The 23468-nt window shown below is 44.6% G+C and overlaps 1 protein-coding gene, 1 non-coding gene and 2 pseudogenes across 2 annotated transcripts; 1 reads left to right on the top strand and 3 right to left on the bottom strand.

Moving 5' to 3' along the window:
* Nucleotides 1-3792: 3792 nt before the first annotated feature.
* Nucleotides 3793-3865, top strand: TRNAA-AGC (transfer RNA alanine (anticodon AGC)). The gene has a single exon. It is a non-coding gene; the product is annotated as a tRNA-Ala (tRNA).
* A 421-nt stretch (nucleotides 3866-4286) lies between these two features.
* On the bottom strand, nucleotides 4287-6361 carry LOC123170724 (CWF19-like protein 2; annotated as a pseudogene).
* Nucleotides 6362-8214: 1853 nt separating this feature from the next.
* LOC123165986 (hypersensitive-induced response protein 4) lies at nucleotides 8215-11330 on the bottom strand. The gene is made up of 5 exons (XM_044583748.1): nucleotides 10968-11330; nucleotides 9951-10071; nucleotides 9775-9866; nucleotides 9069-9165; nucleotides 8215-8808 (listed from the first exon to the last, which is right to left on the bottom strand). Exons 1-5 carry the CDS (start codon nucleotides 11160-11162, stop codon nucleotides 8447-8449), a joined length of 867 nt encoding a protein of 288 aa, XP_044439683.1. The 5' UTR covers nucleotides 11163-11330; the 3' UTR covers nucleotides 8215-8446.
* A 1620-nt stretch (nucleotides 11331-12950) lies between these two features.
* Nucleotides 12951-23468, bottom strand: part of LOC123165142 (hypersensitive-induced response protein 4-like) — a 19781-nt pseudogene continuing 9263 nt past the window's right edge.

Consider the following 23468-nt stretch of genomic DNA (forward strand, 5'->3'; position numbering starts at 1 on the left):
AGTGGCGCCCCCCCCCCCTCTCCTCCCCTTGGCCGCACCCTAGATGGGTTTGGGGGCTGCCGCCACCCCTGGGGAGGGAACCCTAGATGGGGGCGCAGCCCCTCCCCTTCCCCTATATATACTGGAGGTATTTGGGGCTGCCAGACACGTGAGAACACCTCTCTCTTGGCGCAGCCCTTCCCCTCTCCCTTCCCCTCTCCTACGGTGCTTGGCGAAGCCCTGCAGGATTGCCACGCTCCTCCACCACCACCACGCCGTCGTGCTGCTGCTGGACGGAGTCTTCCCCAACCTCTCCCTCTCTCCTTGCTGGATCAAGGCTTGGGAGACGTCACCGGGCTGCACGTGTGTTGAACGCGGAGGCACCGTTCTTCGGTGCTTAGATCGGAATCAACCGCGATCTGAATCGCTACGAGTATGACTCCTTCATCCGCGTTCTTGCAACGCTTCCGCATCGCGATCTACAATGGTATGTAGATGCACTCCCCTTCCCCTCGTTGCTAGATTACTCCATAGATTGATCTTGGTGATGCGTAGAAAATTTTGAATTTCTGCTACGTTCCCCAACACAAAGAACCATGCGGTGGCGGAGATCAATGAGAGCTAGAAGCAGGGGTCTCACGTCTAGCATGAGTTTTGAACATATGCTAGAAGATCAAAACAATGTAAGCACGCGCCCTCGCAGCCGTATGCTTCGGGAGAGGAGCAACAGGTTCATTACGAGCAGAATTCCGAGCCTCCCAAATGTGCCAAAGAGTGACAGTCAGAATAGAGACATCTCGATCAAAACCATAGGATAGGAAATTGAAAAGCCATTGCTTTGGAGATGTAAAGGATGAACGATATAGCTTGATCCCAAAAACATTCTTAATCTCCTCCCAGATAGCATGGGCATGTCCACAAAAAAGCAAAGCATGCTCAATACCTTCCGATCTGCCACAGAAATAACAGTCAGTCCTCGTTGGCACCTGGCGGTGGAGAAGTTGCTCTCCCAAGGGTAGACAATTGTGAGCAAAACGCCAAAGCATCACTTTCATCTTATTTGGAGCCTTAATATTCCAAAGCTTCAGATTTGATATATAGGTTAGAATTTGGTTAAGTGAGGCGGGCCCACCACTGAAAATCAGGCGGCGATGGCATGACGCCGTTCCCTCCTTGGAGGTGCTATCCGAAGGAAATATGCCCTAGAGGCAATAATAAAGTTGTTATTTATATTTCCTTATATCATGATAAATGTTTATTATTCATGCTAGAATTGTATTAACCAGAAACTTGATACATGTGTGAATACATAGACAAAACAAAGTGTCCCTAGTATGCCTCTACTAGACTAGCTCGTTAATCAAAGATGGTTAAGTTTCCTGACCATAGACATGTGTTGTCATTTGATGAACGGGATCACATCATTAGGAGAATGATGTGATGGACAAGACCCATCCGTTAGCTTAGCATTATGATCATTACAGTTTCATTGTTACTACTTTCTTCATGACTTATACATGTTCCTCAGACTATGAGATTATGCAACTCCCGAATACCGGAGGAACACCTTGTGTGCTATCAAATGTCACAACGTAATTGGGTGATTATAAAGATGCTCTACAGGTGTCTCCGAAGGTGTTTGTTGGGTTGGCATAGATCAAGATTAGGATTTGTCACTCCGTGTATCGGAGAGGTATCTCTGGGCCCTCTCGGTAATGCACATCACTATAAGCCTTGCAAGCAATTTGACTAATGAGTTAGTTACGAGATGATGCATTACGGAACGAGTAAAGAGACTTGCCGGTAACGAGATTGAACTAGGTATAGTGATACCGACGATCGAATCTCGGGCAAGTAACATACCGAGGACAAAGGGAACAACGTATGTTGTTATGCGGTTTGACCAATAAAGATCTTCGTAGAATATGTGGGAGCCAATATGAGCATCCAGGTTCCGTTATTGGTTATTGACCGGAGATGAGTCTCGGTCATGTCTACATAGTTCTCGAACCCGTAGGGTCCGCACGCTTAACGTTCGATGACGATCGGTATTATGAGTCTATGTGTTTTCATGTACCGAAGGTTGTTCGGAGTCCCGGATGTGATCACGGACATGACGAGGAGTCTCGAAATGGTCGAGACATAAAGATTGATATATTGGACGATGTTATTCGGACACCGGATGAGTTCCGGGGGTCACCGGATAAATATCGGAGTGCCGAGGGGTTATCGGAACCCCCGGGGGAACTAATGGGCCAACATGGGCCTTAGTGGAGAGAGAGGAGGGCAGCCAGGGCAGCCCCCCCCCCCTCCTTGGAGTCCGAATAGGACAAGGGAAGGGGGGCGGCGCCCCCCTTTCCTTCTCCCTCTCTCCCTCTCCTTCCTTCCCCCTCTCTTCCCTTGTTGGAAACCTACTAGGAATAGGATTCCTAGTAGGAATACTACTTGGGGCACGCCCCAGGAGGGCCGGCCGGCCTCCCCCTTGCTCCTTTATATACGGGGGCAGGGGGCACCCTAGAACACACAAGTCAACAGTTGTTTTAGCCGTGTGCGTTGCCCCCCTCCACAGATTTCCACCTCTGTCATATCGTTGTAGTGCTTAGGCGAAGCCCTGCGTCAGTAACTTCATCATCACCGTCATCACGCCGTCGTGCTGACGAAACTCTCCGTCGGCACTCAGCTGGATCAAGAGTTCGAGGGACGTCACCGAGCTGAATGTGTGCAGATCGTGGAGGTGTCGTGCGTTCGGTACTTGATCGGTTGGATCGCGAAGACGTTCGACTACATCAACCGTGTTACTTAACGCTTCCGCTTTCAGTCTACGAGGGTACATGGACACACTCTCCCGCTCGTTGTTATATATCACATAGATAGATCTTGCGTGATCGTAGGTAAAATTCTTGAAATACTATGTTTCCCAACACGATCTTGGTTGCTCAAGGAGTCCCGGTGGTGCAGCTTGAGTTGGTGTCGGCTACTACTCTGGGCGTGGGCCTCTGAGGCGCAATGTACATTGGTTTGTGTTGTCTTCGGCTCTCGTTCATGTTGTAGAAGTCTCCGACGTTGTTTGTGATGCGGCTTGGTTGCTCTGCCGCTTGCCTCATCGCCATTGGCATGAGGTTAGACTAGATGAAGCATGTATCATAGTACGTATGGTGGGTGTGGATGCTAATCCTTGAGATTGACATTGTACCTGGCTTGTTTGCTGCTTCTTCCTTGATGCAAATGGTACGCATGCTTATGTGTATTCTAGAGAGAGAAAAAGTTTCCGCTTCCATAAGATGGAGATCGATAGACCATCCAGGCTCCAGCAATTTTGCCGAAGCTGCAGACAGGACCAAAAGAGATGGTCACTAGCTTGTGGAATTCCATCGTCGCGGAGAGTGCATGCAGGTGACCCCACCATTGATTGACCTGAATGCGGCGCCTACGAAGCGGGTCGTCTTCAAATGGGACTGCGCCCACAGGTGATTGAAGTTATGAACAATGGTGACAGATCACCTTGTTGTTTTTTGAGGATAAGGATAAGGTGATAGATCACATGGGCATGCAACTTAGCTCAAGATCTAGTGAGGCCGGCCTCTATTTTCTGGTCCTGGAGAGTTGGATATGATAGATGAGACGAACTTGCTAAGAAATATAGTGTTACTCGGCAGGTAGCATGGCATATTCATCCACCTATCAACATTTTGCTTCTTCTAGTGCATGATGTAACTCTCTTTAGTTAATATTAATATATAAAGGATGCTTGGGAAAAAAAGTATGGCACGTGTTATCAAAATTAATAGGTGCTTTCAATTTTTTAAACAACTTGGGGATGTAGCTCAGATGGTAGAGCGCTCGCTTAGCATGCGAGAGGTATGGGGATCGATACCCCACTTCTCCACTCGTTTTCATTTTGCAGATCTGAATTATTGGTACTGTAAAATAAGATTATCTTGACTTTACTCTTTGCAAACCTCAAGAATGTCAACTTTTTCCTTTTATGAATGCCTGCATTTTCAAGACAACACACCATGCAAGAAAAACTCTACGGACTGTATTTTTGAATCTTTTTTCCTATGAAATGTCTGCATTTTCAGGACAAAACACGGCGGAAGAAAAACCTGTCGGACTATATTCTTAAAATGTAAATTAGAGCCTGGATGAATTGTAAGCCACTTGGAATCAGCAGCTGAGCATTTGTATAACTGGGATGGCATGGATTCCAGATACCACATCATCAACTGCTATGGGAAATCCCATCTCCTTTTTATTTCATTCAGATAGTTTGATCATCGATGATGATCAACAGTGGCATACATACGGGGTCGATAACAGATATTTGCTTTCAACTAGAAGCCTAACAGAATCGTCAGATTCTCACAACCGTATCCTATGAAACTTTCTACTTCTGCAAGAAAACCGTACAAACGTAGAACAACAGCGCAATCTTTCCTACAAAACTGTTACTTTGTGCATCTTCCAACTGCTCCTGAAACTATTTACATCTAGTCGAGTTGCTTTGTCCACTCAAAAGGCCCCCAGTCCTCCATGAAGCTGGCGGCGGCTCACTTCTGGTCATCCACGGGCGCACGCCTCCGATGCCGGTGCATGTCCTGTGCAGGCAAGCGAAGCACCCCTTTGATGACATCCAGTCCAAAACCAGCACTGAATTTGCTCTCGTCGTCTATCACGTGGACAAACCCACGGTCCAGCCCAAACTCCACACGGAAGTAGGCGAAGTTCTCCGGGATGACTTGCCTCAGGTCACCGCTCGTCGGGATGAGCTTCTTTGACTCATGCGGGGACCATTCTTCTTCGGCTTCATCGATCGCCTGAAGTAAACAGAATGGCTTTCATTAGAAATTCAAGCACTGGAGACAGGACAAGGAATGGCTCTGGTCATACAGATAGAAGTACACACTAACCTTTTTGAAGTACATGGGCGCTTTGTGTGAAACTTCACAGGGGACAGGGATGCATTCGATCATGCAGTGTCTTCGTTGCTTGGCCAAGGCTACCACCGTCTGCAAGAAAATCACGTCCTTGCCATGCTGCGCGAACATCTTCAGGAGGCACTTTTTGAAGTTACGGATCTCCTCCCAAGCACCACCATCAGCTATTCTTGTTGCAGACTCGTGCTGCAACCACAAAAATCAAATCGGTAAAAAAATGATCGGAGTTCAGATCATCAGCTTTGTAACTTGGTTCTCATGGAAGCGCGGCGCAACATTAATACCTGCAACGGAAGAATGATACAGTGCCCTGGAACAACGGGCTCGAACTGTGGCAGCATCAAATAAGTGAGGTTTCCTACAGCAATATAACCAGATGCTTTGGCCTGGATGGGTTATCAAAACAATACAGACAGCGCTCTCTGTGGGTTAAAATGTGTCTATGGGTGCCCTTCTCCTCAGGTGCATCTTTACTCTTCCTGCTGGGAGCATCACCCAGATCGTTGTATTGTACTCATCCTCTACGCACCTAGACATGTCGTAATGTCTGTTCTGAATAATTATATTTGCAGCATGCAGGTCAACATCCTATTCTCCTTTCCTGTGTTCAGCAGCTATAGCATGCTTTATGCCTGCACTTAAAAAAAGGCAATAGTATGTTAAGCAGGCAGATAAACTATAATAGCATATACAGTAACAAAGCAATGAGATATAACAATATCTGCACACAGCAGTACATGAGCTATCTTTAAATTTAGTATCTGTTGTATACTGCTGTATTTCAGAATTCAGAGTGACTAAACTGAGGTCATGTCTTTCTTTCTTTTTTTTGCGGGGAACTAAGGGTATGTCAGGTGGCTCGTATACATGGGGTCGATTCACTACAGTGCCAACCGCCAAGTACTGCCGACACTGGTTTAAACAAATATACAAAGCAACATGACTCAAATGGTACAAGTAAAGAGACTGAATTTGATTAAACCGCACCGCAGGAGTGACAAACAGGAGATAGCTCAACTTAACATACATAGGACAATCTGGCATAAGATGGATTAACCTGATTGAGCTCCTTCCCTTCTCATGCGTAGGCTCATCAACAGAAGTGCCTTGATTCTGCAGCACAGCGTCCATTCCTCTCTGATATTCTCTCTGAAAATGAACAAACATCAGTTAAGAGGTCATGTGATCTTGCACAAAGAAGAAGAACTCCTGTCAACACACAGCAGCAACAGCGCAGCACTTAACGAAATCTGGTCAGCTTCTTCATGCTTGCCTTTCATTCGAAGGCGGAGAACCTCCGCAGCTAACTGGTTTGCATTCAGCTTCCGAGCGCGAACCAAAGGCGACACCTTCGAAGCACCCCCATGGGACATCTGCTCGTCACCGTGCTCACCGCTTGAAGCACTTGCATTAACACTACTACCGTGATCGATAACCTTCTGCATTGGCACCTGATCCTCAGAACCCGTGTTACGTCTGCTTCTTTTCCATGGCACGGAATCAGGCTCTTGTTTCTTCATCAGACGACGCCAAGAGGAAACATACCGGTCACCACCGCCCCAGCTTCGGTCGCCTTCAGGGCCAGCTCTAGATGATGCCGCTGGTCCTTCTGCGCCTAGGTGGCCGGAAGAGCCCCGTCTCCCTTCAACAACCTATGTACAGGAAAGGAACAACATATATATAACAAGTTAGGAAAAAGATAGACCAATCGAGATCATTTCATTCGACTCTGCCCTTTATTCCTTCCACAGTTGGCACATGCAGCTCCCCTGCATGGTTCTAAGCACAGGGACGCAGGATGTTTCCCAACAAAATTTCCAAAATACAGGGATACATGAGGCATGGCTACCAACTTTTTTTCTATCAAACCACAGAGAAACCTAGCCCGGCGTTGAAGTGTGAGCTTCGGTTCGGTTTAGCCTAGCCACGGATCCACGGCGCGCGGCGTGCCCGAAATCGGTGGAGATGGCGCGCAGGGAAGGGGGGTATCGAGAAGGGAGAGGAGAAGGAACTCAGCTCACCATGGATATGGATAGGAGGGGCGGCCGTCGGGTGGTGGGTGCCCCTTCGTAGGTCTGCCTAGACCCGAGCCGAGACGAAGGGTGAGGAGTACAGGGTGGCCGGCGATCTGCCGGCGAGGGGATGTGATTATACGATGGAGGTGGCAGCCCGTCGCCGGAGACGAGGTAGGCGGCGCCTGCGACGGCGAGGCTGGAGGGCTTGGGCTTGACTCAGGGCGCTGGTCTTGACGTTGTTGGGCTGCCGCGTTTTATCTGGCCAGGCCGAAACTCCTCCGCGTGCGCGCTCGAATACTTCCCGGGCCCATATTCGGTGCGTGCGGACTCGAATATTAGTCGGCGACCTAATTAATTGGGTAGGCCCAGTAACAGGTTTCGTACTGCTTCGTTCGTTGCGTTTTTTTTTTCTGTTTGCGTTTTTTTTTGTTCGGGTTTTGTTTAGGTACTCCCCATCCGGTTTTGTTTAGATACTTCCCCATCTGGTATTATGAGGATTCTAGAAGGTTTCCATGCATGGTTTTTTTTTCAGTTTCCTGTTTTCACTTTTTTTGCTCGTTTTTCTTTTCTTTATCTTTTTCTTGCTTTTTCTTTTCATTTATAAATATACTATTTTTTATACATAATATTTTTCAAAATGAGGTAAACTATTTTTAATGTATTCTGAACATTTCTTTAATATATGATGAACATTTTCTAAAATATATGCGAAACCTTTTTTTATATATACGGTTAACATTTTTTAAATACACACTAAACATTTCTTAAACACAAACTGAACATTTCTTTATATATATGGTGAACGCTTCTTAAATACACGTTGAACATTTTTTAAATATAAGGTGAATATTTGTTTAGACATAAAGTGAACATTTTCAAAACATATGTTTTTTCTGAAGCCTTTTTTATACATCAAATTTATTTTAACAGTATATTTTTTATAAATATATATTTTCCAGGTATTTTTTATTTAGTTAATATATATATTTGCACAAAAATTAGAACAACGTAAATGGGCCACAACACTTCGAGTCCATTTAGGTCGACGTGGGAGTGTCCTGTTCCCTCATCTATCTGACGCCTGATATAGAACAACTACCATTTGTCATGCACAGTGGAGTCCGCACCGCTCCTGGCAGCTACAAGCCTACAACTCTTGACCCAGGAGCGGCGAGTCGCCATGCCATGGCCCCGAAGCGTTGGCGAAATTAGTGCAAAGCTAGAACTTCAAATAAATTGGAGCGGAATAGTTCCCACCACATCTCAAACAAGTAAACCCAATGTAAAATCTAACACAAAATGTTTCCCATTTTATGATTATATAATACCAGAACTCTACAATCTTCATGCACAACCAAGTCCCTGCGCCTGTATTATTACACACTAAAAACAAATAAATAAGTACGTAGTCTACTATAATTCTAACAATATATATAAACAGATCGACTCTCCCAGCCTCACGCAGAAAACCCATCCAGCCAAACCATCATCACATGGCGGACAGACGGCCATGGCTTACAGGCCGCTGCTCGACGCTTCCATCATGCCTGTGCGGATCTGGTCGCCGATGTCCTTGACGTGGCCCGGGCCGTGGGGGATGAACACCGTGGTGGTCTTCGAGTTGTCCCCGAGCTCCTTGATGGTGTCAAAGTACTGGGTGACCATGATCAGGTCCATCACCTCCTTGGCGCTCGTGCCCGACACCGAGTGCGAGAAGTTGAGGATGTTCTCCCGCAGGCCGTCCGTGATAGCCTGCCGCTGCTTGGCGATGCCGACGCCTGACAGGTACTTAGCCTCGGCCTCCCCTTCCGCCTTCTTCACCAGATGGATCTTCTCCGCTTCTCCTTTGTAGACACTCGCAAGCTGGAGCCGTTGGGCTGTGACAAGGGTTGACAGGCTAAAGTGAGCACACATGCATATAAACAGAACTGCTTAGAGCCTAAACAAGTGTACTCTATTAGAGAACAACCATATGAAGCATGAGAAGAGAAGACAGCAATTTAAGAGTTGGGTAAGAGCGGAGATAAGTTTTGAAGACAATCCAGCATGTAATAAACAGTTCCTAGGCTGTACAACCTGAAAACAGGACTCCAGATACAAATACACAGATACACTACTGCTCAAAACAGCATTATACCTGCATTTATGTCGTTCATTGCTCTGCGGACAGCAGCATCAGGGATGATGTCAACCATGAGAATGTGCTCAATGCTGTAACCGTAATCTGACATCACCTGGACAAACAGAGGTAGGATTCATTAAGTTAACCAGCTTCCATGCAAGACAGAAAAAATCAGTACTCAGCAGACCCATCCAAGAAGATAATCCAAGAAGATAATGTACATAACACAGGATCACTTTCTCAAGAGATGGTGTAATAAGAAGAAACAACAAAGCGCTGCGGATACTGCAGAGGGAAACCGTTCTTTTAGGGACAAACAGGCATTACCGCTCAGCAATAAAAATAAGCGTAAGCAACAGATAGCATTGTACAAATCAGACAAGGATATGGTTTTCTCAGAAATTAAAACCAATCATCCAAGGAAGAATGATGCTTATAATTTGATAACCATGTACTTGCCTGAGCAGTGACATAAGTTGAACTGAACTATTTTAGTGGTATTAAGTGAACCATAAATCCAATTTTCCCAAAAGTGTAGTAACATCTGTGGGCATCAGAATAGCATGTTTGACCAAAATCCAATGTAATGGTACACGTTGGGGCAAAGAAACTGAATAAAATAAATTACTGACCAATCCAGCGGAATGATTTAAATACATGTAACAATGTGCGATGGCAGTATGTAATACATGTAACAAGAAAAATAGGTTAATGGAGTTACCTTTTCAAGCTCCTCAAGTACAGCCTTTGCAACATCATTCTTTTGCTCAAAAAGACTGTCCAGCTCCATTCTTGGAACTATGGCTCGAACCACTATTTTGCAGAAAAAGAACACCAGCCACCAGCTTAGGCTTTGAAGAAACAGTATAAACGGCACAGCAAGATATTAATATTTACCATCAAAGACGTAGGACTGAATTTGCTGTTGGGGATTCTGCAACTCGTAGAACGCATCATCTGCATTCTCCTTAACAACCCGGTATTGAATTGTACAGATCAGCTGAACAAACACATTATCCTGCAGGGGAAAAAGAGATCGGTTGTTTCAGCAAGTATAGAAACAAGCAAAGCCATCGATGTTATGACAATGGCCCTTCAATGACACATATTTCCCTTTGATTTTTAACTACTATAGCCTATCCATCATATGGTCAGAAACTCAGAATGTGTGAACGACTGGGTTATTATGGCCAAGTTTCCTAACATCTACCATCAGAAGAAAAAATAGATAAAAAGGAAGGTTTGCTCCAGCTGTAAACCCAATTGAATTGCAGATAACCCAACGTTGTGCAAGCAATGTTCTCACACTGTCACATAATTTCTCAGCCAATATTAACATCATCCCAAGACGTAACACTACTCTATTATTTTCACATTCGGAAATACTTGAGCAGCTATAGGAATACCAAGCACCTCCCAAAGGACAATCCAGAACTGGTTTGGAACGGCAAAACAAAATTTCCCCACTAGCTTACATGGGGATTGCAACAACCCGCAAACACATATGCATTATTATGTGTCTACTAAAGTAGAAACTAGTAACATGACATTATTGATAGGGTCGCTCTACCGGACCAGACACAGGGGCAGAGACGGGCCCTGGGCGCAGAGAGTTCTTAATTTGGCGATTTTTCCAGGCTTGGCCAGGGGTGTTTCAAGTTCAACTCATAGGAGCAACCTTCCCAGCGCTGCAGAGAGTTGGGCAACCACGATGAATTAATTAGTTACTAGTACTAGCATCCCAGCAGGAGCGATCTCGTCAGCTTCCAGCAGTTATTAATCGCGAATCTAGCACCGGCAAGTGAAATAGATGATCAATGAATCTAGGGTAGGCTACCATCCATCCGGGGAAAACAGAGCAATCGTGACGTGGCGGTAAAGAAGCCAAGGGGGGAAGAAGGAAGAGGAAAATACCTTGGTCTTGGTCTCGACCTTGACGTCGAGCGACTGGACGCGGGTGGAGAGGGTCCCGGCGACGAGCTCGCCGGCGAAGGGGTTGAAGAAGTGGAGGCCCGGCTCGGCGAGGCGGAGGAAGCGGCCCCACTTCTCGACCACCGCCACGTTCGCCTGCTCCACGCACCCGCAGAAGAGGAAGAAGGCGCTCACCATCTCCGCGCCCCTGCTCTCGCCGGCTGGCCGGCCGGATCGGTCGATGGATTCCGGCGACGGATTCGGCGTGCGGCGCGGGGGATTTCCGTTCCGATTGCGGTGCGCGGCGTTTACCTTTCTCCCCTTCCGACCCGCTTTCCCCTTTTTCTGATTTGTTTTATGCACGGGTGCGGCACGGAAGGAAGCCCCGTAGGCGTACGTGGGAGGCGTCCTGGCCGTGCGAGCACGGTCCACGTGGCGCTGGGGAGAAAAGTGTGCTGGGACTACTTCCGGAAAGAGAAGATATTTCGAGATACTACTACTACTACTCGATAAAATATCTGGTGGAAAGGGAGCCATGGTAAAAGCTCCGTAGAAACTAAACAACGGTGAAAAATAGTAGAGTATTTACTTATGTTATTCTTTTGCATGACAAGTACAGTACAACTTTTCAACAATGTCAAGTACTGCTAAATATTGGGAATAATATGTTGCTTAGAGGGAAAGGCAAATGACGATGGAACATTCTTCCTTTGTTTTTAAGGGAAATAAAACGGTCCTTGCTTATTGATGATGAAAGACTGTATCCAATGTGAGTGGGTGTGATAGACGCAACATAGTCCCGGCTGCTCCCTCCGTTTTTTATAAGTTTCGGACAGCTGAGATTAAACTGTTTTGGGCACTATTTGAAATTTCTACAACTTCTTATATAATTGAACGGAGGGAGTGATAATGATTGCTAAACTTAAGACGGTTGCTAATAAGAAGAAATTATCCTTGTAAAATGTGTGTGGTTTTCTTCAATGTTGTTTTTTTAATAGGTTTTTTATGTTGGAATCAGGAATGAGCACATGTATCGACCTTTCATTTGACTTGTACACTACATATATAGGTTAGCCAAGCATAAAACTCAAAGAGGATAGTCGACATTTGCAGCTTTGCTCTCTTTCTTGTTCGATTAAGCCATCCCTTGTACCGAATATATCCAAGACTCGCAATTCGTTAGGAATGAACAAATTCTCCACCTCACGAGGGTGAACAAAGACCTTTGCCTCCTAGGAATGAATGAACAAGAGTCACTCGTTGGGGAAGAATCCTTCTACCTTGTTCTTGTTTTCCTCTTGATCTCCAAGAATCCATACGTTATTGACTTGAGAGTTGGATCCAAAACCTTTGGCTGCATGTGTTTTTGGTTCTATTCTTTCTCTTTAGTTAGTTCTATTTTCTTCGTTTGTTTCATTCCTGAAGATCAGGACAACTGCCCCTCCCCCTTAGGGCATGTACAGTGGTGCTATCTTAGGAGTGTCACGTAGGATAAATGATGAGATGGAGGAGAAAAAACTCATAAAAAAAAGCTTGTCTTCTCGACAAGAGATGATCTCTTTACACAATATGTCTCACCACATTTATAGGAATGACTAATTATTGAAGATAAGGTTAAAAGATGATCCATTGTAGACATGTTTTTTTGTCATCTCTAAATTACATGCAAAACTTAAAATGAAACTATCTTATCAACCATTGTACATGTCCTTACATGTTCCGTCACCCTCTCTTCCAATGTCTTTGATAACCGACAATAGTCCTGAACTCTTCGAGTCTTTAAGTGGTGTCTCCACCAGAAGATCATCCACGCCTGCCTTCGGTGCCACTTAATCATTTCCGATCGAAGAGTCTCTCCTTCACTTCTTCGCGACGATGCAACCCTTCCTTTCAGGTCCATGAATCCATACCATTGTGTAACCGGAGTCGTCATTCTTATTTATTTATTTATTTCAAAAAAACAAAGAGAATAGATAAAAAAACACATGCAACCAAAGGCTTTACCTATATTCAACATCCTAAGAATCCCATCCAGTCTGCCTGATGGTATATGTGCAGTTGAGGATACATAGTGCTCTGTTTCCAAAACGAGCATATCCTGCTCGTATTATTGGCTCATTAAAATGTACGACGACAAAACTGAACAGGAGACATCTCTGCGACACAGCCCACGCAGAACAGCTGAATGTTTCTAAGATATTTCTTTTGATCGGTTCAACAACTGAATATGCAAACCACACATAACTGAAGCTCGCACCCACTAACTAGCAAGCAAAACAGAATTCTCAGTTACATCCAACATCGCTACGTGGAGAACATCACAGAGGCTTTTCTTGCGATAACTGTTTCTGCGCGACTTCCTCTCCTGCTTCTTCATGTCCTGCACCGTTGGTGTCTCTTCGCTATATGATCAACAAAAGTGACTGGGGTTCAGACACTATGAATCTGAGGCCAGTTTAATGCACCGGTTTTCAGTTTCCCATGCTTCCCAGTCCTTTCGCAGCCTCCTTCCGTAGCAGAGATGAGCCTCGGTGCAGGAGCCTAGAGAAATAAAACAGAGGAATGATCATGAATAATCATAGTCAACCAACAATAATATTAACTGCACAAACATAAATGAGAATGGACCATTTGTTTTAAGATCAGCTTAAATGGCCTGAGCACGTCGAACGGGCCAATTTAAACTTTATTTCAGTTGCCAATGCAGATAGGATGTATCGGCATTACAGTACCCATCAATGAATAATTTGGCACGACTAGTTTTCCATTACACCACCATGTATGCTGACAGCGTCAGCACACAGCTAAAGGAAGGTCAATATAACTTAACATGTTGAACTCAAGAAGGCTAGGACACTGGGCGCTGACAAGTGGAAGATTTCCTTTGGTTTCCTTTGACATGTCAAATCAGTATCAGAGCACGCAAATGGTTGACCAGAAGAAGAAAATAATTTGGAAGGCAACCACATGAAAGCACAACACCTATGGCAGACCGTGTGTTTGTTCAGCATATGCATAATCACCACAGCAAGCAAAACTGGAAACTAACCAAAAGAATATGCAACCCTCCATCACCAGAGAGCACCACCTTCCATCAAATTTGCATCGGTCATCAGCGTAGGCTGCAATTACGCATGCACATAGATTCTCCAGATCATATACGTCATGGCACTTATGCAGTGTCTTGGCAAGGAAAGAAACATAAACCCAGTACAAATTTCCATCACAGTTTCACCTTCGACAGTTAAATTACAAAGGTGTAAAGCTAAGGCTGAATCATAAAGACTATGGGAACACTATTGACCTCCTTCCTCAAAACAGTTGCCAAATTCAGCCCGTGCCATTTCTCATGACGAAAATCAGAACATTTGGAAATCACAACTATCCTCCCATATGAGGTTTAAGCTTAAAAATTCAGACGATGCATTTCTCACATAAAAAGGGTGTTACAGAATTACATCATAACTCTGATGACTCATTGTTTTACTCAAAGTGCATCAACATGGTCTACTTATGTAATACTCTGAAGAGGTCCTTGGCTGTAAGCGGGTACATCTCCAAAGTACGAAGCTAGACAAAGAGAACAAATTTATTTAGCTTTGGATCATACAAATGATATCTGTCACCCTTCTCAAAAGCTCATAAAACATGCATGATAATCGATACTGCAGTGTTCAGTTAACTCGTTTATCTACTGTTGAGTCTAACATTCAGTTACAAATCCCTCTCCAAGTGTTTTAACTGTGAAATAAATTGTGAAATTCCACTATCCAACAGGCAAACAACTTGAGACAATAATGTTAAGAAAAAAAAGAGATAAGAACAGCCATGAGGAGTGCACATACCTTCAGCTTGCTTTTCCACCTTTTAAAAGTTTATCACAAATGCAGCATCCTTGTCAATGGAGAACTCGTGGGTTTCTCATCTTTACTGTACTGAACCACTGAATTTTGGAACAACTGAAGAGATTAAAATTTCAGTGTTGCTGATACAAAAAATGTCAAAAATGTATTTACGGACATACATCAGCTTCCTTCAAACTCAAACGTGCTTTCAATCCAGCGCATATGATTGCGCTCGAGGCAAAGAGCAACCTGCAAGACCGAAGGAGGAACATATTAGAATCAATATGTGCTGCATAACATTATGTGGAGTTGAGTACATGAAAAGTGGTTGTGGTTTGGTAATTATAACATGGCAGGGAAAGGCAGAGTTAATTGTCCAAATATCAAGGAAGCAGTGTGGTTTTCTTAAGTACAGTTTGGTAATGTTAGTACAAACTCTACTAGTATGCAGAGCTAGACATGCTAAATGATAATTCATCAAACTGATGCCTCAAAATGTAACCAAAGTCAATGAATAGTTGAAGACTACCATGCATATGAAATGCAAGACATCATAAAGAATTAACATCTTAGACCCCATCAATACCCCATCCTTCTACAGCTTAGACCCCCAATATCGAAAGTTGTCATTCTGAGGCACCACTTGCCCATCAAGGCTAACCTCCTCCTCGCGCCTAGTAGTACTGAAACCACACCCCATGTACTCGGTTTTAGTTCTACTAACCATAAAACCTTTCGATTCCAAGGTTTGTCTCCGAAACTCTAACTTCCTATTGACCCTCGTCCGACTATCGTTAACTAGCACCACATCATCCGCAAAGAGCATACACCATGGGATATCTCCTTATATATCCCTTATGACCTCATCCATCACCAAAGCAAAAAGATAAGGGCTCAAAGCTGACCCTTGATGCAGTCCTATCTTAATCGGGAAGTCATCAGTGTCGACATCACATGTTCGAACACTTGTCAAAACATTATCGTGCATGTCCTTGATGAGGGTAATGTACTTTGCTGGGATTTTGTGTTTCTCCAAGGCCCACCACATGACATTCCGCGGTATCTTATCATAGGCCTTCTCGAAGTCAATGAACACCATATGCAAGTCATTCTTTTGCTCCCTGTATCTCTCCATAAGTTGTCGTACAAAGAAAATGGCTTCCATGATTGACCTCCCAGGCATGAAACCAAACTGATTTTTGGTCACGCACCTCATTCTTCTTAAGTGGTGCTCAATGACTCTCCCATAGCTTCATTGTATGGCTCATCAGCTTAATTCCATGGTAACTGGGACAACCCTGAACATCCCCCTCGTTCTTGAAGATTTGTACTAATATACTCCGTCTCCATTCTATTGGCATCTTGTTTGCCCCAAAAATGAGGTTGAAAAGCTTGGTTAGCCATACTATCGCTATGTCCTCGAGGCCTTTCCACACCTGAATTGGGATACAATCAGGGCCCATCGCATTGCCTCCTTTCATCCTTTTAAAGCCTCCTTGACCTCAGACTCCTGGATTCGCCGCACAAAATGCCTGCTAGTATCATCAAAGGAGTCATCCAGTTGAATGGTAGAATTCTCATTCTCCCCATTGAACAACTTGTCGAAGTACTCCCGCCATCTATGCTTAATCTCCTCATCCTTCACCAGGAGTTGGTCTGCTCCATCCTTGATGCATTTGACTTGGACAACATCCCTCGTCTTCCTCTCTCCGATCTTGGCCATCTTATAGATGTCCGTTTCGCCTTCCTTCGTGCCTAACCGCTGGTATAGAGGTCCTCATACGCCCGACCCCTTACTTCACTGACAGCTTGCTTTGCAGCCTTCTTCGTCATCTTGTACTTCTCTATGTTGTCTGCACTCCTATCCAGGTATAGGCGTCTGAAACAATCTTTCGTCTCCTTAATAGCCTTCTTGACATCATCATTCCACCACCAGGTATCCTTTGCTTCGCTTCTCCTTCCCCTGGACACTCCAAACTCTGAGGCCACCTTTGAACATAATCAATTTTCAAACATCATGAAATGTTATAGTCGAACAAATGAAAGATCATTGTCACACATACGAATATCATGCAAACATCATTGTCTCACATACGAGTCCTTGAGAATATGATATGAATAAGGAAGATCTTTAAAGTATTATATTACATGGTTCTCTCAACAAAAGCATACACCATAAACCTAACCATCAAGGAAAGAAGCTTGCAACAATAGCACGTATGGTACCTATATTACCTTAATCAATGGATGCAAAGTGATGAGAGGTGCTCTCCTTGTGAACATAAGATCCATTCTCAACCGTGCCGAAAAACCATCGAAGGTTAAACATAAATTTTTCTTGAAGCTCGATACTCGAGAGCACCATCTAGCCAAAGTCACCTTGCTACCGCCATAATTTGCCAACTAAGACGGAGACACGCACCACGATCACAGGATTTAAATTCGAACCGTTCTATGCCATGCACTCTGAGAGACCGCCCCTCGCGTGCATATCCTGACACATCTCGCACGCACTTGCTTAAACACCCATTCCAGGGAATCAAAAAAGCAGCAGAATACGAGAAGGATTTCCTTTCTTAAAGGTTCACTCATTTATTTAAAAAGAGGCTCACTCCTTTTGTCCTACCATATGTGCAGTTCACACGAAGAAGCGGAATCCAACTATCTAGCCCTCTTGGGCGTGCAGTTTTTGGCAAGGGCAACAAAAATGGCAAAGTTCAGCAAAGTGATGGTGGCAACGAGCAGAAAGTAGTAATCTAGATGTCCATTATCTAATTCCGATGGAAACCATCCCGACGAGATGGATAGAAGGCCGTCGACATGCTCTCCATCACCTCTAGCCCTCCATGCCGTAGAAATATATTGTCCATCTCTCTCCATCAGTTCGGACTTTTGGATGAGTTGGCTGGAGCATGAATTCAATATGGTATCCGAGCCAAGAGGTCTTGAGTTTAAGAACCTGCCAACGTAGTATTAAAAAAAAGATTCTACGGCCTACATCGATCCCACATCGAAGGACTGAATAGCCTAGCAGTGAGAGGGAGTGTTGAAATATATTGCCCATCTCTTTCCATAAGTTCAGTTTTTTGGATGAGTTGGCAGGAGCATGAATTCAATAAGCTTAACACCATGCACCTACCTTAGCCTCCCTTGGTCGTTAAAGAAGATTCACAAGGTCCACTTGCAGCCTCTTTTTTGGATAAAGATCTCAATTACATGACAATCGCATCCCCACATAGATTGCTAATTTGCTCAATATTGGAAGTTGGCTCATGCTGGTCAAATCGGTGCTTCTTTCCATCCCAATTTGCAAATTAACATGTTTCTTAACAAAAATGGATAATTAATTCAAACAATTAACATGTCCTTTACTAGAAATGGAACCAGGAAATTAGACGGATGATCCCTCTGGACCAAGGGCGAAACCAGATCGGATTCGGATCGATAATGGTCATACGTATCCCATTCCAAATTTATTTTCGGATTCGGAAGTGGGACGGATGCAGATTCGAATACCAGATTATGCGGATTCAAATACCAATACGATAACGGAATAGACTCGGGTCAAAAGTGGATAAACATAATCATACAATAAGAAACATCCACAAGTACTCAAGAATACACAAAAAGAGCCACGAATGATTAACAGTACGTAACCTAGCCATCCATCGCTCAATGCCTTATTCTTTGCCTGAGCTTTTCACTGATTATTCTCTCATAGTAATCCAGCCCATAAAATAAACCACGAAGTGCTTGCAAATTGGGCCTCTAAAGACTGAAGCGCATGCACCACATTTCTCTACGCCTCTGCGGCTGCATGTGCACAACACACAACAGCGATCTACTTTCATCTAGAAAAAAGTTGCGAACAGCCTACGGGTGTCAGAGGCGATTGTTTAGTACCACCTCCCTTACCCAAGCGCGGGTACAATGGCTTGGTGCTATAAAAAAGAATAGGGGTGTGCATAGACCAGGAAAACCGCAAAGTCGACGAACTAGCTAATAGCTATGCACCCGCGTCGCGAGTTGAGTGCCTCTTGGGTTTCTCAAGAAAAATAGTTGTGAGTCATTTCTTGGCTAGCTGCACGGCCAACATAACATAAAAATCGGATAATTCAAAATTTAGACCGGATAATCTAATTGTAAATTCAGATAATTTGGTATCCGGCAGATAATGCCTGCACTGCATCCTATTCCCAATCCAGTGTAGCCGTGTAGGTATCCGCTATCTGGTCCCATATCCGCCAGATAGCATTTTCTCTTCCCATATCCTATGAATTCGGAACCAGATTCGGTCCAGCAATTATTCGATCCGATTTCAACCCTTACTCTGGACCTCGCAGGATCTCTCAATGAAGCTAAAGCGAGCAAGTTCATGTGAAACCTCAATTGCTTCTTGCCCATAGTTTCAAACCTTAGTCTGGACCTCGCAGGATCTCTCAATGAAGCTAAAGCGAGCAAGTTCATGTGAAACCTCAATTGCTTCTTGACCATAGTGCCTTATAGTCGCCTTGTCGAAGCTATACTCAGCATGTTTCATGCTCGCAAAGCTATACTCAGCATGTTTCATGCCCGCAAAGCTATACTCAGCATGTTCAATTTTATAGAAGGAACGTCGAGGGCCTGTTACTTGTATCTGCATGTATAGCCGCCATAAAGCCATGAGTCACGGAGAAAAGCTCCAAGGACCCATTACATCCATTAACATGGAGGAAGGCGCCCACATTGAGCTTGAAACCTGCCTGACACTGGCCGAGTCCATTTCCGAATCAGAGTTGGTGCCCGCTCCTTCCAAGCAATGGAGTTTGCAACTATCATTGTGTTTCTCATCATGGCACGCACTGCCAGTCACGCCTTTTCCTCATGTACGATGCGTCGGTGCTCCCACCAGATATACTAGCAGGCGACCATTATCATATCTAGACCAGTCGCATTCTTCAGCGCTAGTCCCCCTAGCTTCTCTACAAACAACTCCTCCAAGATAATAGAGCCCAACATGTCCATTGTTGTTGCAGACTCAACACTAGTACAAAAACGGGCATTACAAGCGGCCTTGTGAAGCGGTTGTGAGCCAAGACATCAAAGCCGCCTATAATACCCACACTAGAGGTGGTTATTCTTGTTATAGAAAGCATCACAAACGGTTAGAATTCAAACCACCTGTAGGAAACGTTGAGGCGATTGTTACGTTGAAACCGCTTGTAGTTTCTCACCAGCGCATGCAGTCTGCTTCTATTTCAAAACTGCCTACGGTGGGTGAGTACCTCGGGGCGCAACCTTTCCCTTCCCTTTGTGCACATCACCCCACCGACTACGTCTCACACATGCACCTTCCCTTGGCGCTTGGCGCTTGTGTGCCTGCGACCTCATCTTCTCCACGGACTTCTACAACTGGTATTTGTCATGCTACACCGCCTCTAGTGGCCTAAACATGTGTTGGTGAACACTCCTCTTATGGTAGTTCTACGTCAACCACTTCAACGGTGACCTTCACCGCGCAGGAGATTGCACGACTTCGACAACTACTCACTGCTTCTGGTTCTTCATCCCCTGGCACTTCTTCATCGGCCTGTTCCACAGATACAATTCAATCCTTCAACGGCCAAATCTCAATTTGTGGAAAGCCTTCGATGGCTTCCTTATGAAAACATCCATTTGTATATGGGTATAGACGGTCTTTCAAATTACGATAACAAATCTAAAGTGAAGCCAATCGCTTATAAAAATAAACCAGTCTCCTTTTAAAAGGAACTGGCCAATTAACTTCGAAAAACTACGTTCTAACTTGAGCAGAAAAAATGGTGGCATTTGACATCTACCACCCCTACTACTGCCCGAAATCCTGCTTTGGTGAGCTTTCCCCAAGGTGACACCGAAGGTCTACCTCCTTTCGTGCGCCCCTCACCTCCTCCATGAGGATGATCCACTGGATTCATTGCTCATGAACAATGGGGCATCTGCCTAAGCACCGGCACCCCACCACGCTTACGGCATGAATTGAAAACTTCTCACTCTTGAAGGAATTTTGCTTCAGTTGGACTATGAAAAAGCTTATGATAGAGTTCAATGGCCTTTTAGGTCCAGATGGCTTCTCCGTTAGCTTTTTAGAGCTTTTTCGCCCCAGTTGAGAGATATACTAATATAAATGCTTCAGGAGCTGTATCATGGCAGGTTGAACTTGTCCAGACTAAACTAACTATGGTGTCATTTCTCTACTGCCAAAGATTAAGGATGATGTCGGCACCAGTCCGACATTTTTTCTCTATGGGCCGAGGAGAAAGGGGGCTCAGCGAGAAGAGTATTGTATCATGAGAGAAGCACAGAGGTCAACCCGCTTCAAATATGGAACATGGATTCTGGCAATATAACGGAGTTGGGTCCTCATCGATTCGAATGAATCAGTCTTTCTACAGAGGTCAATCTTTGCCTATTAGGCGAGAGGATAGCAAGTTCTAAATTCTATCTCGGTAGGACATGGATTTCTATTACTATGAAATTCATAAATGAAAATGAAGTAGTTAATGGGAGGGCTACTGTTATCCTTTTTCTTGTATGTGTTCCTAAGAGAAGTAATTTGTCCTCATGTTTCAAGATTGCACGAGTTTGACAACTATTCACTCCTTCTGGTTCTTCATAGTAATAGAAATCCTGCTTTGATGAGCTTTCCCCAAGGTGACACCGAAGGTCTACCTCCTTTCGTGCGCCCCTCACCTCCTCCATGAGGATGATCCACTGGATTCATTGCTCATGAACAATGGGGCATCTGCCTAAGCACCGGCACCCCACCACGCTTACGGCATGAATTGAAAACCTCTCACTCTTGAAGGAATTTTGCTTCAGTTGGACTATGAAAAAGCTTATGATAGAGTTCAATGGCCTTTTAGGTCCAGATGGCTTCTCTGTTAGCTTTTTAGAGCTTTTTCGCCCCAGTTGAGAGATATACTAATATAAATGCTTCAGGAGCTGTATCATGGCAGGTTGAACTTGTCCAGACTAAACTAACTATGGTGTCATTTCTCTACTGCCAAAGATTAAGGATGATGTCGGCACCAGTCCTACATTTTCTCTATGGGCCGAGGAGAAAGGGGGCTTAGCGAGAAGAGTATTGTATCATGAGAGAAGCACAGAGGTCAACCCGCTTCAAATATGGAACATGGATTCTGGCAATATAACGGAGTTGGGTCCTCATCGATCCGAATGAATCAGTCTTTCTACAGAGGTCAATCTTTGCCTATTAGGCAAGAGGATAGCAAGTTCTAAATTCTATCTCGGTAGGACATGGATTTCTATTACTATGAAATTCATAAATGAAAATGAAGTAGTTAATGGGAGGGTTACCGTTATCCTTTTTCTTGTATGTGTTCCTAAGAGAAGTAACTTGTCCTCATGTTTCAAGATTGCACGACTTCGACAACTATTCACTCCTTCTGGTTCTTCATCCCCTGACACTTCTTCGTCGGCCTCTTCAGTTGAGCCCCTGGCTATGCTGGAGATTACGAGACTTCAATGTCTCCTAATGCTTCTTTTAGTTCTCCATCGATAGTTTTGCAGGTTTTGCTACTGATTCTTTTGGTACTAAGATCCACTTTTTACAGTCAGGTACATTTCTATGGATCCTACTGATTCTTCTGGTACCGAGACCACTTTTTACACAGTCAGGTACATTTCCATGGATCCTTGGTACAGGTGCTTCTTTTCATATGACTCACGATTCTCCCATTTTGTCCTCCACTCAAACCTCCAGATTCTCATGTTCATGTTCTTACTGCTGATGGTACTTCCCTCCCAGTCGGTAATCGAGGTGCTCTTAGCACTTTGTCTTGTCATGTTCGTTGACTTGCCACATTTCAGGTAGTTAGATTGTCGACTCTGGTTGTAGTCATTCTCGACTTTGCCTCTTGTTTTGATTAGGATCGTCACACGGGTGCTCTACTTGGTGCTGGCCCTCGGCGCCGTGACTCACAGGGTCTTCAGGAGCTTGACTGGTTTCATCGTCCCTCCCCTGCCACCGCTGCCAGTCTCTTCGCTTGTGTTACCTTGACTATCGGCTCTTTGTGGCATCACCGTCTTACGTCACTTGTGTGGCTCTCATCTCCCACCCTTAATTCAACATGGTCTTCTTGGATCTATCTCTGGAGGTGTCTCTTTAGACTGTCAGGTTTGTCGACTTGTAAACCAGTTCAGTTACCTTATCCTCACAGCAAGACTACGCCTCAACGTCCTTTCGATCTTGCTCACTCTGATGTTTAGCTTCCAGCTCCCTTTGCCTCGAAAGGAGCCATAGTTACTATATTACTTTTATAGATGATCTCTCGACACACATAGATATATTTTATGTCTTCTTGTAGTGAGGTCTTATCTATGGCCTTACGTTTGCCGCCACAGTTCATACCGAGCTTTCCACTCATATCCATGTCTTCCATGCAGATTCAGCTCGTGAGTATATCTCTCATTTGTTGGGCGAATTCGTCGCTGAGAAGAGCACACTTGCTCAGTTCTCTTGTCTTGGTGCTCATGCTCGGAAGGTGACTCATGCGTTGGGTTGAGGTTGTTTCTACTTCCACCTATCCCACCCTCTACTCTGCAGGTTGACATTTCTCTCGAGCGTCTTGTTGGTCATTTTCGTGACTACTCAACATTTCGTTTATTTGGTTGTTTT

This window comes from Triticum aestivum, chromosome 7D, assembly GCF_018294505.1.
Source record: "Triticum aestivum cultivar Chinese Spring chromosome 7D, IWGSC CS RefSeq v2.1, whole genome shotgun sequence".
In the NCBI taxonomy this organism is placed as follows: domain Eukaryota; kingdom Viridiplantae; phylum Streptophyta; class Magnoliopsida; order Poales; family Poaceae; genus Triticum; species Triticum aestivum.